The following is a 19,972-nucleotide window of genomic DNA, read 5'->3' on the forward strand; positions in this document are numbered from 1 at the left end:
ATAAAGTATCACCATCAATAACAGTGATCAATTTCTTAATTACATTGGAGACACCTCAAAAGATGAGATACCTAATTCCAAGATTTAATCTTTTTCAGCTAACACTACTTTAAATATTAGAATCACTGTTAATATATCACCAAAAATCAACTAATGCTACTATAAAAAAACTCTGTCAGAATAGTTTATTATCCAATCCATATCCAAGCCCCAATCCCTGAGGACCAATTGGATTTCGAGCACGATAAACGATGAAATATAAAATGGCAGATCTGAGGTTTCATCTCCACGTGGCAAATATCTTATCCCTTTGACTATTTTAATCATAGAAAAGATATCGAATAATTAAATATATAATTTAATCTTTAATTAACGTAAGTCATGTAGGTATTCGAAATTTTGTGCAAGAGAGATGTATAGAAAGAGCTCAAGGGTTAAAATAAGTATCTATATATACATATATTAAGATCACGGTTATTTATTTTAGAAATAAGTCTATTTAAATTTATTCTGTTCAATAATTTATGATTTATATTAAATTTTAACGATTAAATTATTAAATTTAAATTCTTAATGCATAGATTAAATTTATAAATTTAAAATTTTTATTTTATAGGAGAATTATTTTATCATAGGTCCCATAATTTTAATACCTCCACTTCCTTCTTTTTCTAATACCAAACACGTGTCTTCTCCTCTCTGAATCCCTCCCAAATGGACGCTACGAGGTCTTCTCCTTTCTTCCCTCTGAATCCCTTCCAAATGGACTGTTAAGGTCATTTCACAAAATTTTCTTAACTTAATGCATATAGAATTGCACTTAAAAAATAAAGGATAATAATATTTATTTATTAAAACTAATACTTAATATTATAATTAATTAAAAAACTTATTTAATAAAAAATTGATTTATCTCAAATTTTAATTATTAATTTTATAATCAATAATTAAGAAGATTTATTTTTTAAGTAATTTTTTTTCACTTTAAAAGAGTTAAATTCATTTTTTATTTGAAAATTCTACTTATAGATTTACACATTTTTATAAATTCTGAATTTCTTTTACTTTCTTTATAGTTTGTAAAACTAACTCTGACCTAATAATAATGGATACTTCTTTCTTGAACTAATGCAAAAGAGTCATGCATCTTCTCTCATGCAACACTTCAAAGGAAATCATGTCAATACTTGTATGAAAACTATTGTTATATATGAACTCAACCAACGGTAACACCTCCAATCAACTGCCAAGATGATGCAGAACACAAGCCATTAATAAATCTTCCAGTGAATAGATCATCCTCTTCGATTGGCCATCAATCTATGGGTGATAGGCAAAATTTAACGTTAGTCTTGTTCCCAAGCTTGGTGCAAACTCTACTAGAATCTAAAAGTGAGCCTCAAACCTCTATTGGAGATTATACTGCTAGGTATATCGTGTAACTATATTATCTCCCTAATATACAACTAAGTGAGCTTCTTTGAGGACCACTTCAATCAGCTCGACATTAGTCCAACTTGGGACCATTCCCTCTTCTCACGCCTAGCGCCACCAATCATGTGCCCAACATGGAGAAAAAGAGGACTTTTTGGTTGAATTGTTCTCGATACAGTGAAGGCGTGCTTGACGCAACATCAGTTCCACACTTTATGCAAAATTGATTTTTACCCAAAATCTTGCAATCAATAACTTCACAACTAGTAATTTGCAACATACAATACTTATTCATCACAATTTCACCAATCAAGTTACATGAATCCTTTAATTTAGAGATTCACCTCAAGCCAAAGAACACAACTTATGGAACTCCTAAAACCCTAAACTCAACCACCATGATTCCAGCAATACTTACGACACAAAATTTAGGGGCTTAAAAAGGTACCAAATCAAAATGCATAAGACACAACTAAAATGTAAGCTTCCCTTACCTTTTAGGAGAACCACAATTTGCTAAGAGGAGATGGGAAAAGAAGCTTCGCACGCTTTGAGCCTGCTTCATAACACAACTTTAGGAAGAAATTCTCACAACTACTTACCAACTACACAAAGGAAAGAGAAGAAAAATAGTCTCAACCTAGGGGAAGGAAAAAAAGAAGAAGGAAAAGAGGTCTCTCACACAAGCCCCCACTCTCTACTAAACATGAGTGTTATAAATAAATAATTTTTTTATTGCGATACAAATTATTTTTTGTTCTTACCGGATTTTGGTCGTAGAGGTGATCCGTCCAGTAAGATTGATGAGCCTCCTTCACTGGTACGCTGGGCTTCAAGATGGGGGAGGTACCTGCAAAAGAGACTCCGATGCTAAAGTTAGTTCTTGGGTGAATAATGGTCTCGTATATATAATGCACGTACCTTTGTGTGGATTAGGGTTTTATTGGGCTTTAGGCCTGAGATGGGATATGTCATGATATGATATATCGTGGTATGATCTGTTGTGATGTGATATGATATGGCGTGATTGGCGGGCAGTTCAGGTCTGGGGCGAGATCCCCGGGCTCGGGTGTGATCTGCCTAGTTTCTGTGCTTCAAATGCCGAGCTGACCTCGTTTGGTGTGCGCTCGAGGATGTCTTTGTATCAGTAATCCGGGTTTTGAGCCCGAGTGCAAAATACGGTTAGTACACTAGCCCCCCGAGCTCTGAAGGCCGTTGGTCGAAGAGTTGGGACCGGGCTCACCAGAGGGGAGAGTGGCTTCGCGTGTACGCTGTCTGAAGGTCTGCCACGTGTCGCGACTATTCGCGTGCTGGAGACGTTTAAGTGGCGCATTAAAGGTATTGACGGTTATGTAATAATGACTTCGTGGTAACTGTGCCGTTAGGTGTGTCGTTCGACTGACGCGTGTCGTGTCGTTTTGAAATTTGGGGAGAGAGTTTTTCTTTCCCTCGCGCTTCCTTGTTTCTATCTTTTGGTCTTCCTTCCTGACATCCTTGAGTGTGAGAGGGTTCTCTTTGTTTTCTCGCTTTCCTTTCGCCTTCTTTTCTTCTTTGAGTTTTTGGCGTCGTTTCCGGTAGTCATTTTCTTGTTAGGCTCACTTTCTGGGGAGGAATACCAGGTATCTTCTTTTTATTTGTTTCTCTTCTTCGTTTTAATGGCTGGTGGAAGTGGTGCGGGGACCTCTGGGTCTGCCGAGGGCAAGGCACGTGGCAAGGCGGTAACCGCCGGAAGGGTTACCGCCCGGAGGCCAGACCCGTCACTGCAAAGGGGTCCAGAGCCAGGTGTTCCTGGTTATGACTGGGTTAAGCCTGAGGTGGCTGAGGTTCAGAGCATTTTTCGCTCCTTTCTTGACGTGAATGCGCTTCAGAGGTCGCACAGGGTCTGCGATCCTTCCATCTCCCATATGATTCGGCTTGAGCCTTGTCAGGCCGATGAGGGTGTGTACATGGGGAGGTCTACTGACCCTCCTCATTTCTATGTGTACCAGTGCTTTTTTAGGGATTTAGGTATTTGTCTTCCTTTCACTCAGTTTGAGTGTGATTTTTTGAACTTCATCAACTCGGCTCCCTGCCAGTTGCACCCCAACAGTTGGGGTTTTTTGAGGGCTTTTCAGGTCCTGTGTACAGTTTTGGGCATGGAGGTGTCTCTCCGCGTATTTCTTTATTTTTATCAACTGAAGATGGGTGTTCCGCCTTATGGCATTTTGTCTCTGAGTGGGAGTAAGGCTGGGGGTCTGTTTACCCCCTATTCCTAATCTTATAAAAACTTCAAACAGGAGTTCTTCCAGGTGGCTCTTGTGGGCGTGAACCCGTTGGAGGACGAGGTGTTCTACTTTGGTGGCTTGCCGAAGTTTCCTTTCTACTGGTGCCCTAAACCGTCCAGGTTTCATGGTTTGGGGGACTTAAAATTGACGGCCTCGGAGGCGGCCGCCATTAAAAATCTCGCCGCGCTCCCTCGCCCGCTGGATTGCAAGCTTGTTCTGTCGCTTGCGAATTCGCGTTACAGGGAGAGGGGCCTAGAGAGTGAGTATTTCGTGTTTCGATAGTTGATTAGGGCTTGCGTGGTTGTCGTTTGCCAATGCGTTTCTTTTTCTGATTGCAGGCATAATGGGGAAAAACTTGTGGAGAGAGCTCAAGTGCCGTTACAATGTTGTTGAGCTGGAGGTCCCCGAGGAGAATGCTCCCTCCCAGAAGACCACCCGGAAGAGGAAGAGGAGAGAGGAGGAGGTCGGGGGAACCTCAACCGTGCTGGGCGGTGAAGGGGTGGCTTCTGTGGCCGCCGAGGTCGATGCTGTGGACCTCACCGAGAGCCCTCCGCCCCAGGGGGCGCCGCAGGCGGCAGCTGAGGGGCTGGCTGGGGCCGCTGGGGCGGTCGCCCACGTTGCCGAGCATGCTGCTCAAGTTGCCAAGGTGGTGGGTATCGCATCTCTTGTATATTTCTTTATTCTGTTGTTATGCTTTTTGTCTTGTTGATCTGGGGCTGTGTTTCGCAGGCTGAGGATGTCGCTGAGGTGGCTGCACGGGCCCCCGGGCTGGGAGTCCATCCTGCTGAGGAGGGGGCTCCAGCCACCGAGCATACTGCTCGTGCTGCTGAGGTAAGCAAAGCTTATTCGTTTGTTGTTGTAGTTCTTCGTATGTCGCCCTGTTTTACTTTTGACATGAGCTTGGTCGTTGCAGGAAGGATTGGGAGTCCCTATTGTTGACTTCCAAGATACTGAGCATGGGACGCCGGCTTCTACCGCTTCGGTATCGCCGGCGGGAACATCTCGAGGGCCTTCCCGGGCTCCGTATCTGGCTCACCGTTTTGGGAAGGGGGTAGATACGATGCGGCTGGATCACGTGAGTGCCTCCGCTGATATGGACTCGCTGTGGAGTGCGGGGGTGACCGCGGAGAGGTTCTTTCCTCAGGGTTCGTTGAGCTCCGACGACCAGGGATTGATTGACAGGATTGGTCCCGAGGACAGTTTTGATGCTACCCAAGTAATGCTGCAGAGGGTGATGGGCATAATGGGTCACTGGAAACCCAAGTGGGGCCAGCAACAGCAGGAGCTTGCTAAGCAGGAGCAGGAGCTTGCTAAGCAAGCGCAGGAGCTGGCTAAGGTGAAAGGCTGGCTTCAGCCATGGAAGGAAGCGAACAAGATCCTGAAGGAGGATAACAAGGCCCTTAGCGCGGCACTCGATGAGGCAAAACTGCGGGAGGCTGACCTCCGAAATGTGCGTAGCGACCTTACACGGCTGCGTAAGTCTCTTGAGATTGCCCTGCGGTCCAATGAGACGTACGTTTCCCGGGTGGGGGATTTGCAGGAACTTGCCGCCTTTTCCCGATCCCGGGTTCGATCTTTAGAAGATGAGGTGACGTCCTCGCGTGATCAGGTGCGGGCCTTGGAGGACGTTGTGTCTTCTTTAAAGGGGGAGCTGGCAGAGGCGGGCGAGGAGCGGCTCCGCAATGAGGCCGTTTTGGGCGGTTGGGAGGACGAGATTGCTGCCTTGAGGGAGGAGCTTGCGGAGCTGGCAGCCGGGAAGGCAGCTGTGGAAGAACGGCTGGCCGTGGTGGAGCGTTCCCTCGTGGCGGAGCACAAGAGGGGCTTCCAGAAGGCCGCTCGCCAAGCGCGGCTTCTTGCTCCTGGGTTCGACTTCTCTTCCATGCATGTGGAGAAGGTGGTCTGATCTGGGCGGCTGGTTCAGGAGGATGATGTCAATGACAGCTCTAGTGAAAATGCCTCCACCTAGGCTGTCTCCTGCAATTTTTGTTTCCTTTTCTTTAGTTCATGTATCGAACTGATTGTAAATTTGTATTTATATATGCGTATCTTTTCTTTTTTCATTGTGGCTGTGCTTGATTTTTCCACACTTGCGTGTTCTGGGACATATTTTTGGTGTTTATGGTGTGTTGCGAGCTCGGCCCACGTTTTCGTTGCGTGACCCGCTCATGGGAGTTTGATCTCGCCATTATACTGATATGTTAGATTTTGTTTGCGATCCTAGGCGAGGGCGTCAGGCTTTCTGAAGTGAATGATCGCGTTGCGCTTGTGCTTGTACGCCTTTGATGTCTGTTGTACGCATTTTCTGAAATTTTCATAAGAGTTCATGCATGACCTTGATGATGCGAGATTCTGGCTTTGTGGATGTTCAAGTTTGACTTCCAATTTGGGTGAAGCGATTGAACTGGGGTTCGTACTAGCCCTCGAAATTGGGGCGAAGTGGTTTAGCTAAAGCTCGTACTCGACCTTAACTTGCGCGTTTGTACGCGGCTTCTGATATGAGTAAAGTGATTGGGCTCAGGTTCGAATTCGACCTTGACTTTGAGTAAGATGGTTTTGTTGAGGCCGGGATTTGTCTTGTAGCGAAGTGTATTTCGGTCTGTTTTTCGGCTTTGGTTAAGGAAATATAGCCTCAAGGTTCGGACTCGGCCTGGGTTTAACGAGGTTCATCTTGCCATTTTGACGAAAGCTCGGATTTGCCCTCCGATCATGGGTGGCCGGCTTGGTGAGGTGATAAGCGTAGCGATTTGATTAAGGTTTAAAGTCGAGCCTGCGGGGGTGTCGGACTTCACACTCGCCCTTGAATTTGTGGTATGCTGGCTGACGAAGGTTTGGTTTTGACTTTTTGATGGGGAATATTGAGGTTTTCAACCTGATCCCCGATTGAGATAAACACAGGCTCGAACTTGGCTTTGGGCGAGAGTGCCGGGATTCGTACTCGACCTCGAATTTATGCGCTTAAGGTTCGTGCTCGACCTCGCATTTAGGTAAACGAACTACTTAAGGCTCGAACTCGGCCTTAGGTGAGAGTGTCGGGGTTCGTACTCGACCTCGAATTTATGCACTTAAGGTTCGTACTCGCCCTCGAATTTATGCGCTTAAGGTTCGTGCGCGACCTCACATTTAGGTAAACGAACTACTTAAGGCTCGAACTCGGTCTTAGGTGAGAGTGCCGGGGTTCGTACTCGACCTCGAATTTATGCACTTAAGGTTCGTACTCGCCCTTGAATTTATGCGCTTGAGGTTCGTGCTCGACCTCACATTTAGGTAAACGAACTACTTAAGGCTCGAACTCGGCCTTAGGTGAGAGTGCCGGGGTTCGTACTCGACCTCGAATTTATGCGTTTTGAGGTTCGTACTCGACCTTGAATTTATGCGCTTGAGGTTCGTACTCGACCTCACATTTAGGTAAACGAACTACTTAAGGCTCGAACTCGGCCTTAGGTGAGAGTGCCGGGGTTCGTACTCGACCTCGAATTTATGCACTTAAGGTTCGTACTCACCCTTGAATTTATGCGCTTGAGGTTCGTGCTCGACCTCACATTTAGGTAAACGAACTACTTAAGGCTCGAACTCGGCCTTAGGTGAGAGTGCCGGGGTTCGTACTCGACCTCGAATTTATGCGTTTTGAGGTTCGTACTTGACCTTGAATTTATGCGCTTGAGGTTCGTACTCGACCTCACATTTAGGTAAACGAACTACTTAAGGCTTGAACTCGGCCTTAGGTGTTAGTGCCGGGGTTCGTACTCGACCTCGAATTTATGTAAACGAACGACTTAAGAGTATGCGATAAGCAAGAAGAAATGTATTATTTATGGTGTCTAATTTGTATGCCTCGTTAAAACCCTCTTCAGTCGGAGGCTGAGGTGAGAAAAGAGTGCTCAATCTTATTTGCATTTGAAAAAAAATTACTAAATAAGGCCTAGGGAGCTATGGTGGGAGGGTTCCCCCTGCTTTGCTTGCTGCACGAGGAGATCTTCAGGCTCTCAGCATAGCACTGTCGAGCCGTCTTTTGGTTTGCCTTTACAGTGATGATTTTGCCGTCATTCCCAGGGAACTTCATGGTGAGATGCGGGGTAGATACCACTGCTCCGAGTTGGTTCAAGGTCGGCCTCCCAATTATGATATTATAGGAGGTATTGGCTTCTACAAGGAGGTATCGAACCATGACCCTTCTTGTGTCCGGGGGTGTTCCAAAGGTTGAAAGTAGGTCCACGTATCCGCGAGTGTGGACCCGCTCACCGGCGAAACCAACCAAAGGCTCTATGTGTGGCTGGATGAGAGAATGAGGAACGTCGAGTTTAAGGAATGTTGGCCAGTACAAAACGTCGGCCGAGCTTCCTTGGTCTATGAGTGTCTTTTGGATTTCCCAGTTAGCGATCTCTACCATGATGACCATGGGATCATCTTGGTTAGGGCTGATTCCCACATAGTCTTCATCGGAAAAGGAGATTGGAGGCGAGCTTTTGTGTGTGACCGCGACGGTGGAGTGGGCGCAGTTGATGCTTCGAAGGTGTCTCCTCCGGGCTGAGCTGCTGGAGCCTCCTCCGGCGAAGCCGCCCGCGATCGTGTTGATTACTCCCCGCAGGGGGGTTGACTCTGTTTCCTGGCTTACTTCAGCTTGAACTGTGCCAGTGGCATTTTGTTGGGTTCCTGTGGGTAAGTCTGTGCGGGCTCCTGACCCGCGGCCTCTCCCCCGTCCTCGGCCGCCTCGGGAGCCTTGCTGTTGTTGGACATACTGGCCAAGGTGACCTGCCTGGACAAGTTCTTCAATGCGATCTCGGAGCGTGCGGCATTCTTCCGTGGTGTGGCTGTAGTTCTTGTGGTACCGGCAGTGCTTGGTCTTGTCGGCACTGTTGGGAGTGTGGCCGGGTGGCGGGAGAGCTAGTAGGTTGTTGTTACTGGCTTCTTCCAAGATGTGAACTCTCGGGGCGGTTAGGGGGGTGTAGAAGTCGTACTTCCCGCCCCTATTCGCTTTGGCCGACTTCTTGAATTGGCTGTCATTGTTGACTTTTACCTTGTCTTTGCGTCCCTGTTCTTGTTTTGCAAGGTTCTTCCCTTGGACTTGGTCGCGGAAGGCTGAGTGTTCCTCCATCTGGATGTACCCGGCGGCGCGGGCACGCAGTTCATCCATGTCGCGAGGGGCGTCGCGGCATAGGCTGTCGACGAACGATCCGGGCTTGAGTGCCATGAGCATGGCGTGCAAGGCGACTTCCGGGTTTAGATTTCGGATCTGGATCGCTACATTGGAGAAGCGCTCCATGAAAGCTCGCAGGGGTTCATCATCGTTTTGCCTTAGGTTGGCTAAGGCAGCTGAGGTTGTGTGGTGAGGTCGACTGGTGGCGTATTGTGCCATGAATCGCCGCACCAAGGTGGCAAAGCTGTCGATGGATCCGGCTGGTAGTTGGGTGTACCAGTGAAGCGCGAGCCCCTTTAGTGAGGTCGGAAAAACCCTACACAATACAACGTCATTGTTAGTGTAGAGGTTTACCTGGGTTGTGTACGAGTCTACGTGCTCGTCGGGGTCCGTGGTGCCGTCGTAACGGTCAAGATGAAGGGGCTTCCACCCACGGGGCAGTGGGGTCTCCATGATCCCGTCCCCAAAGGGGTGACGGCGGAAAGGTTCATGGCCTTCGGAGGCATGGGTGGGGGCCCTACTGGTACCTTGTCCTGACCTGTGTGTTGATGCGTGAGACCGGTGTGTGGCAGGCCGGGAGGTTGGCGCTTTGGTAGTTGTCCGGGAGGCTGAATGTGCCTCTCCCCCATGATCGTTACTATCGCGTGGCGGTTGATCGGGGTGGTGTCGAGGAAGCTGGGCGCGGATGCGCTCATTCTCGGCACGCAAAGCTGCGAGGTCGGCCTCATTAGCGGTGCGTATTGCTGCGAGGTCGTTTGCGTGCTGGGCACGCATGTTCTGAAGGTCTGCGTCATGTTGTCGTTGCATCTGCTCGACTTGGTCGATCAGCCGTCTCAGGGTTGCAGCGTCGCTATTCATGGTAATTGAATGGCTTGCGTCGTCTGTTGCTCGTCTGATGTGGCTTCTAGTAGAAACCATGCAGGTGGCCGATAAGAGTCGTCTCGATCGGCCCCACGGTGGGCGCCAAATGTTCTTACCGGATTTTGGTCGTAGAGGTGATCCGTCCAGTAAGATTGATGAGCCTCCTTCACTGGTACGCCGGTGCTTCAAGATGGGGGAGGTACTTGCAAAAGAGACTTCGATGCTAAAGTTAGTTCTTGGGTGAATAATGGTCTCGTATATATAATGCACGTACCTTTGTGTGGATTAGGGTTTTATTGGGCTTTAGGCCCGAGATGGGATATGCCATGATATGATATATCGTGGTATGATTTGTTGTGATGTGATATGATATGGCGTGATTGGCGGGCAGTTCAGGTTTGGGGCGAGATCCCCGGGCTCGGGTGTGATCTGCCCAGTTTCTGTGCTTCAGATGCCGAGCTGACCTCGTTTGGTGTGCGCTCGAGGATGTCTTTGTATCAGTAATCCGGGCTTTGAGCCCGGGTGCAAAATACGATTAGTACATTTTTGTTTAGAAATATTTATGTATACTAATTTTAAATATAATTTATATATATATATATATATATATATATATATATGCATTAAACATACTTAAATATTAATTTACATTTTAAAGTTGTACCATTCATTCACAATCGCCATTCACTACCACCATCCTTCGCTCATTGGCAACCTTAAGCACAGGTTGTGGGCAACTGCACAGTGCCTTATTGTCATAAGGACACAAAAAAAATATATTATTTAGTTTACATAAAATAAAACGAATTACATAATTAAACTATTAAAAATCAAATAGAGTGAAAAATATATCAAAAATTAATTAATAATAAATTTTTTTACTAGTCAACAAAAATTTACCAATAATTTAAAAAAAAAAATAAACTGGCAATATTATAAATAAAGAGGAAAATGAGATATGTTATTGACTTATTTTTTTTTCTTTCTTGAAACTTCCATAAATGTTAACATAAAATAATAAATAAGAGTTGTCTTTAATTTTATCTTTTTTTCTTTATCTCTAATTTACTCGATTTTCTTTCTACTTTTTAAATCATAAATTATTTTATTATAATGAAATCTTGAAATCTAATTATGAATCTTAACCTCTTTACCACAAACTTCCTTATAATCATCATAATTAATTCATTTTTTCATTACATAATAATTTCTAATGACTCTTCTAAAAAAAATTCTAATAATAATTCATAGTCTTGTACAAATGTATTATACAATTAAGTCATTTTTTATGTTAAAAATTGAGGCCGTAAGTAATATTCAAATATTTATGAAAATATTATTTTTTCGTTTCACTCATGACATTAAAAAAGGTTTTGTCCAAACTCCAAAGTCCCCACCCGTCGTTCTGTTGTTTGCATTTGCCTGAAGACTTTGTCACACACTACGCTTTCACCGATAAATGTTGGCCGAATACTCTGAAATTTATGGTCACAGATTCACACTGGTCGTTATGATCCTCGTCCAAATAATTCTACATCTTGGCCCCAACCCTAGCCATAAGCAACATGCATGTTTGCATTTCATTGGTCTCTTTGCTCCCTTTATCCTGATTAGTGCAGTGAATTCAGCTCTACGTATATATCTTCTTGACTAGAATTCGAGAAGAAAATAGAGATACTACTGAACTAACTAGGTTTTCTTGGACCCCGGAAAGAAAGGCACATCAAGATTTTATACGGATTAATTACGAAGCGAAAAATGTGGAACAAATCAAAGACCAAACAAACATGATGTTAATGTGACACCTCGATATGCCAATATAGGATTATTTCTGTTTATTGGTCTTCAAGAAATTATATATATGATAAAAGTTACCTAGCCCTCTAGTATATGCCCTTCCCTTAATCTGTGAAGTGGCTAATTAGATTTTAGTTCAATTTTTGGTAACAAATCATTATTAGGGCTTATCAAAGGGGAAGATAGAATAAGTGGTTACTTAGGGATTATGGTCTGAAAACTATCTGATTTTGATCATCATTTTATTCAAATTTACACTTGCTTTGATATGATACCAGATTTCTCGAATATTATTTAAGAATTCTGGTAAAGTAATTTATAAATATCTTTCATTTTAATTAAAATAATAATAAAAAAAATTATACCCTCTCTCATCAATATTTTGTTTCAAAACATAATCCTCACCTGTCACCGTCTTCGCAGGGCTCATTAATTTTCAAATTAAACGGCAGATGAAACTGTGTAATTTGAAACCCATGTTTTACTCTAGGAACTAAACAAAACAAAAAAAAAAGAGTCACATTCTCATTTATTTATATATATATATATATAATTAAATTAATCTAAGAATAGCTCTTTATAGAATTATATACTTAATTCAATAAATCTTTTAACCGTTAAATTAAAAAATTTTAATTATAAACTCAATTTATAAATTTAAAAATTATTTAATACTTCATTTTGTTAATTTAAAATGATGAATAATTATAAAAATATTTTAAGTATTAATTTGAATCTATATAATAAAGTATCATATAATTTTTAAATTTATTATTTATAGATTTAGTATATATATATATATATAATTTTGAATTTGACAGATAGATTATTAAAATTTAACATATATACTATGAGTTATTGAATAGAATAATTTTATTGAGACTTACTCTTGAAGTAATTTGATTTTTCCTCATATAGCTAGGAATCCACTTACTTTAAGAGTAAATCTTGATATACTTACTTCACTAAATAACTCATCACTTAAATTGAATTTCAACAATCCAACTGTTGAGTTAAAAAAATTGAATATATAGAGCAAGTCTATAAAATTTTAACACATTTAAAATAATTTGATATTTCATTTCATTAATTCAAATAGACATAATCTTAGATTGATTTGAATTTATGTAATGAAGTATTGTATGGTTTTAAAATTCTTTAAAAAATTGTAAACTTGATCTATACAGTAAAAACTTTTAATTCATTGGTTGAATCATTGAAATTCAATATAAAATATAAGTTATTGAATGAAATAATTCTACCACGACCTACTCTTAAAGTAAGTAGATATCTTCCCACTCTCTTTACAGACACACTCATATATGATCTTGATTATAGTATCAACGGTTAGATCAATTAAATTTATATTATATAAAAAGTTATTGAAGGTATAAAATTTGATGTAAGTTTTTAGACTTATAATTGGTGTTAGTGAATCCTGACTATATATACTAGTGGGTCAAGATACTTTGTATCTCTATATGTTTTATTTAAATAAAAAGGAAACTATAAAAGAGAGAGAGAAAGAGAGAAAGAGAAAGAGAGAGAACGAGTTTAATTTAGTACATTATTACTATAGTTACATTATAAAAAGAGGTGACTCATTTAAATTTTTGTGTTTATAAATTATCGATGGTTTTATTTAAAGGAGAGATTTGCAATTATTAAAAAAGGAAGTATAGAAATGATAAATAAAAGTATTTACAAATAAAATGAAATTTGCAATTATTGAACAGTAAATATATCTTAAGAAAAGTGAAAACCAAAAAATTATATTTCCTTTATCATTGGTATATATTATAAATTATAGATATATTATAGATAAATAATAAATAAAAATACATAATAAGGAGTGATTTGTATTTATAGATTTAATTGTTTAAAAAATATATAGGGAGATAATGGTCTCAAAATAATTGGAGATAAAAAATAGTTACAAACCATGTATTCATTTTGTATATAGTATAAATATAAATAAAACACAAAATAACAAAATATAAAACAAACATGATTTTTTTAATTGTAGTGGTTTGAGGACTCACTTAGATTTGAACCCGTTTAATTCACATGTTAAGTGAGTTAGTCAAAATTTAGCCAAAATCAGCACATTTTTTTCTAATCTGGCATGGCTCAGACCCGTAGTGGCATCAAATTAGTGTCACTTTTACATTAAATTAAACTCACTTTTACATCTCTATTTACATTGGTGTCAAATTAGAAGCATCAAATTAATTATTGAAATTACACCTTCAATAATATTTTATACAATGTAAATTTAACCAATCTAATCATTATATTTGATGGTATTATATTCATGATTATACATATCAAATTTCAAATGATTTGGATTTTTCTAAATGTGTTACCTAACAACACATATTTACATGTATTTTGAATATTATTTTATACATTGAAATACAATGATATGATTAATTAACAAATAATTTTATAATTGTATGCAAATTTGTATGCTTGATCTAATTAATAATATCATTAAATACAATTGTTAGATTGGTTGAATTTGTATTTTATAAAAAAATAATATTGAAGGTGTTATTTCACTAACTAACTTGACATTATAGTGTCAACCAATCCTATATATATATATATACACACGCACACATGTATATGTATATGCCAGGAGGGATCAAATAATACTGATGTAATTTGTAACAAGCATAAGGTTAAGGAGGGGAACCATCCCTCAAAAGCCAGCCCAAGAGGTTGGAGAACTTCCCGCCTTATAAGGCCTCCTTGGTAAGGAGACCTCCCCGATGTCGGACTTGTTACATTACCACCCCCTTCGAAAGTCAGCGTCCTTGATGGCTGCACTCCACGGTACTTCACTCACGGGCACTTCACTCGGCCCTTTGCCGGTCAGAACCCTCCGTGGGTAGCCCTTCTCGATTTGTCTAGCTCTCAATGAAAGCACCAATTGTAACAAACATAAGGCTAAGGAGGGGAACCATCCCTCAAAAGCCGGCCCAAGAGGTTGAAGAACCTCCCGCCTTATTATAAGGCCTCCTTGGTAAGGAGACCTCCCCGATGTGGAACTTGTTACATAATTTTATCAACTATTATACCATTCAATAGTTTTCAATAAATGACTATTTTTCAAATTTTATTATTAGATTGAAAGTTCCATACTTTTAGATTTTATATACAAAATTTTATATTAATCTAAGATAATTTGATATCTCATATATATAAATTAAAACTAATATAATATATAAATTTCAAAATATATTAAAATATGAACAGATTGATTAACTTCAAATTTTTGTTCAATTTTAACAAAATTTAACATAAACATACAATATAATATAAAATTATAATTCAACAATTAATTTGATAAAATTCACATTTAATTTAAAATTATTAAATAATATAATAATTAATAAAAATTATACCGATTTGATTTGATCTCCCCATTAAATATAACATCCTATATGCAAGAAAACAACAATGGTATATAGGAAATTAAAACAATAAATTAATTATACGCCACTTGGGCTTAATATTAAGTTGGTGGGATGTGGCTGATGATCATATGAGTAGTTGTACATACGAGTCATCATAACCATATTGCAATAGAGTACATGTGACATTGAAGGAGAAGAAATTTATATGTAATATTTTGATTTTTTATATTTTTTAATCATTAATTAGAGTTTTATCTCAATAATTAGTACCAATCTTTAGTACCAATCTTTTTTATTTAATTATTGAAATAAAACTATAATTTTAATTAAAAGAATTATGTCAGTATCACTTAGAGACATACTTTGGGAGATTTTCAAAATGAAAGAAAATTTTGCATTCTTTCACGAAATTATGTCTATTCATGAAAATGTCTAGAAATGAAAAATTGAATTATTTCATGGAAGTTTCATTAAAAGATACAAATATAAATGTATTATTTCATTAAAGAATGTTTTTCTTCATAAAAAAATCATAAGATATAACTTTTTATTGATGGTAGGGGCACGGTCAAGGGTCCTACCATTAGGTTGTGGCTAGAAGGATATAGAGAGATTGAGCATGTATTGATGTTAGTGGGCCTAAGTTTCATCTTGAGCTACAGGTTACTACATGATTAAGTTCAATACCTTTTATTTCATTGTTTGTACTTATTTCTTTTTGGCCTTGTATTTTGACCCTATTAATATAGTTGTTTCGAGTCTTGTATTTTGAGTCAAGTAATATAAAACTTTTTATATTTTGGGCCTCAAGGTTACAAATGCATTTTGTCTTTTAAACTACATTCAAGTTTGAATTTGATATCATGTGACCGGATATGTACGTGGGGGTGCACATGGCTTAATTAAATTCAAATCCAAATGTAACTTAGATGACATTCAAATTATTGTTTAACTTCCTAGATCTAGAAGCACATGAATTGCTTGAGCTCACGAACAAATTTGAATTTGATTTCAAATTTGGGCACCTAAGCCAATCTAGGTTAGGCTACCATGACTCTACTTGAACCTTGGTTAACCTAACTTATTCCATAAGCTTAATAATCCCATATAAGGCCTTTTTCCCTGTATATGTGCGACACTTTGGACTGAAATTAGGGCTTCATATTCAAAATTCTCTTTGAATTCTCTCCAAAGTCTCGTTGGAAAACATCTTTCCTTAAGTACATTCATTAAAGAAATTCTCCTTGTAGCTAGTGCTTCACCTAGCTTGCTCTTCTCTTCCTTTGAGAAATGCACACAAACTAACTTCATCCTCATCCTTGACATGTCATTCTTGGAGTGTTTTGGAATATGGAAGTTCAAGAAGGGATCTGAGAGTTGTTTGGAGGAAATCACTCACCATTTCAACAAGGAATTCCTTCATCCATCAATAGTCATAAATTGTGTCTTATTGAAAAGTTGTAACTTTTTATCAAAAGACATAAGATGCTTTACAAATAGGATTAGTTTTTACGAAAAAAAAAATTATAAGAACACAATTGACTTGCTTGCTTTCCTTATGCACCATACTGCATCTAATTTTATAGAGATTCATGAGAACAATTCAAACTTATAGATCAATGTTTTGCGCATACCTCAGAGACTTGTACTTTTGTTTTATATGTTATTTATTCTTTCTCACGTGATGATCACGTGAAAGATTAAATTTCTTATTGTTGTGGAACCATCACTACCAAGATGTACAAATAATCTTTAGATTCAAATACCATGAGTTGTACCTAGACATACAATAATAAAAATTAAAAAGAAAGGCTATGACGATGTTACCACTAACCATACGAGATATGCTGCATCAAGCAAACCACACTGAGGACTCGGTATAATTTAAAAGTCAAACACCCAAATAGAGAAACAATATCCATGGGGATGACTTGCAAACCATGGCAAAAGAAAATGATTCATTAGTAAATATATAGTGAGACGTCATAGTATGATTAACTTCTTATTACATGATAATGTAGCAAACATGGCAGTAGTTGGATACTTTGAGAAAACAACATAAACATCCTACATATTAAGAATGAGATGTGAAGTTTATCTGCAATTGCCCTTTTCTCTCTGGCAGATACTTGCTCTAGAAAGTTTTCGCATTCAAAATATCAAATTAGCGTTGCTAAAATAAAACAACTCATTATATTCAATTACATCACTGCCTAAAGCAGAATATGTAGTCCCAACTAGGAGCCAAAACCCGTGATTCATTACCGTAATGGGGCCACAAACCTACAATATATAGAATAAATAAGATTTCTAGAGAAATTAAGAATGTTATAGCAATTAACACATGGCATGATAAAAAAAAGATTATCTTATCAATACTTCTGTGTTGGGACATTGCAGGTTTATAACAAAAAAATGATTTATCAGGGAATTCTTTTTCCCCCTAAACTACAAGTATCTATTATATATTTAAGATAATAAAGAATATTTAACCCAATTATATATTTAATATTTGACTTATAATTATGTTATAAGCATAAGTTGATATACGAGTTGGAGAGTCAAACATTATTTTAATTCATGCATAACCTGATTATTCTGCCGACAAACCATGGTAGCACGATTAATTAAAGACCCAAAAGCCACACATGTCAACGATAGACGCAATCAAGGTAATTATTAATCTTAGTAAAAAATTGATGGGTGATGACAATTCTTGATGCGGTCCCGTTAATTGGTCAAGCTTTCGCTATTAACCAGTCACATGATGTTCGTTAAAACTATAAAGGCACAGCATAAACGCATTGCTAGTCTAGTTGTTCTTCTTGCCTAAAAGTCCCCAATCAGATGTGGAAATTTTGGGATCTTTTATTGTGCTTCTCTTCGACTAGTCACTAGTTAAGGTCCTTGTTGTGTGTAGTGTGCAGCTACAGTACCACCATGATTCGAAACTTCAACCCAAGTGCATGCATGCATTGATCTTTGTAAGTGTTTGACAGCATAGATCGTTGCTTTCAACAATGTGCAAGAAAATTCAACGACACATATTCTTTACAATATTATTTCCCATGTATTAAGATGTTAAATGTTAAATTGTATATAGTTTTCTTAAACTAGACCGCAGATGTAAGACATTAAAAAGTCCATCGATGTTTTTCTTGTTTTTAGTAAACTCGGGATATTTTTAACTGATTGATAATTAAAGGTTAATTTTTAAAATATTAATATTTATTTAAAGAGTTGACTTTTTTTAGTGTATTAACATATAATGGTTAAATATTGGTATGGTGTCATTGGCAAGACAATGCGATCTTGTGAGAATAAATAATAGGATACATGTCCCTATTTTATCGAATAAAAATTTATCTCATATTTGTGCAAGTATCTTAAATTCTATAAATACACATATATAAATGAATATTCATAGATATTTATAATTTATTAAAAAAACTAAGAAATTAAGTATATATATATATATATATATATATATTACAAATAAATTTAAACATGTATTTAATATAAATTCTATTGAAATATTAAAGCAAATAATTGATGTTAATTTTTGAACTTGCATTTAATGTTAATTTTGTTGAAATATTGAAAATGAAAATACACAAGATAAGCATATATATGAATATTTAAATAATTTTACTTAGTAGATATCTCTGAGTATGGATACTATCATACTCATTAATTTTGTTTATAAAAGGATAAAAAAAAATTCGTACATATTACTTATGAGTATCTATATATATATAAATTATGAGTTAATCACCTATACACTGCTAGTGTAAAGTTTTTTTACACTAGCAACTAATTAGATCTTTTAATTGTGTCATGTCACTATAAATACATTTACTTTTAATAGTGACATGGTACAATTAAAAGATTTAATTGGTTGCGAGTGTAAAAAAAACTTTATACTGACAATATATAAGTGATTAATTCATAAATTATCTATTTATTATTCGTGATGAACTTTGTCTACGAATACACACAGGTAAGGATGGCACTTGGTAAGGTACTATATTATCTATCCACATACCTATGTTTGAAAAAAAATATTTGAACACATGTGTGAGTAACAACTTTAATTTTCATCCTCATACCCTTTGGGTACCTATATATCTATTCCTACATTTGCTATATGCACTTTATTTATATACAAAAAATAATTAAAAAATTGTTACAAATAAATTGAAAATTCACTTTAAATATTTGAACACAACTTTAAATCATTCAAACATAACTCATAATTCATAATCAAACAACATTAGAGACATAAAGTTCTAAATTTAAATTCTAATCGTTTAAGTATTATCATTAAAAGGAGTCAAAATAAGTTAGTTAGGCTAAATTTTAGGGAGTTTGAGTCTAATTTATCCTAAATACATGTTATAAGCATTTTTTTAAAGATCTGACTTGGCCCGTTTAAAATTTAGTTTAGCCTAAAAACTTATTTACATAGTTTATTTTATAAAAGATGTATAATTGTTGCATTATAGTTCAAATTTAAGTACTTTGACATATAATTTACCAAAAACAAAAATCTTTAGTATACTTCCCTAACTACTTCCACTAGATTGGTGTAGCGGTTCTCATTCATTCCTTATAAAGACTATAAATGTTTTCACAAGACTAATAATAGTAATAATATTAAATAAAAAAAAATTAACATGCTATTATATTAAAAAAAACTGTGATCTTCTTTATAAAATTAAATTTGAAATTTACATGAAGATTTTAGATATCAAATATATAGAGACACTTTATAAATTCACAATCACTAATGAAAATGATCACTTCCCTATAATTATAGAATTTAGGATTTAGAGTTTAGGATTTAATTATAACTAAAAAATAAAAAAATAAAAAAAAGCAAGACAAAATAGATATATAAATGCAAAAAGGTTAATGAATATTTGCAATATTAGCCTTTATACTTTGTAATAATAGTAAAACTTTTAAAATTCATAATTCAATTTTTTATTTAAAAAATTATTAGTATTAGCTATATATATTATTAATCTCAATTGTATAAATGTTTATCATTAAATACT

General features: G+C 37.5%; 1 protein-coding gene across 1 annotated transcript; it reads right to left on the reverse strand.

Moving 5' to 3' along the window:
- Nucleotides 1–7,617: 7,617 nt before the first annotated feature.
- On the reverse strand, nucleotides 7,618–8,829 carry LOC145950302 (uncharacterized). Its single transcript, XM_083061386.1, has one exon. It carries the CDS (start codon nucleotides 8,827–8,829, stop codon nucleotides 7,618–7,620), a length of 1,212 nt encoding a protein of 403 aa, XP_082917512.1.
- Nucleotides 8,830–19,972: the final 11,143 nt, after the last annotated feature.

Source organism: Cajanus cajan, chromosome 8, assembly GCF_000230855.2.
Source record: "Cajanus cajan strain Asha chromosome 8, NIPB_CcT2T_4, whole genome shotgun sequence".
NCBI classification, from domain to species: Eukaryota; Viridiplantae; Streptophyta; class Magnoliopsida; order Fabales; family Fabaceae; genus Cajanus; species Cajanus cajan.

Excerpts from the sequence above, each read along its gene's own strand:
- LOC145950302 (XM_083061386.1), bottom strand. The coding sequence starts at position 8,829 with ATGGATGAACTGCGTGCCCGCGCCGCCGGGTACATCCAGATGGAGGAA.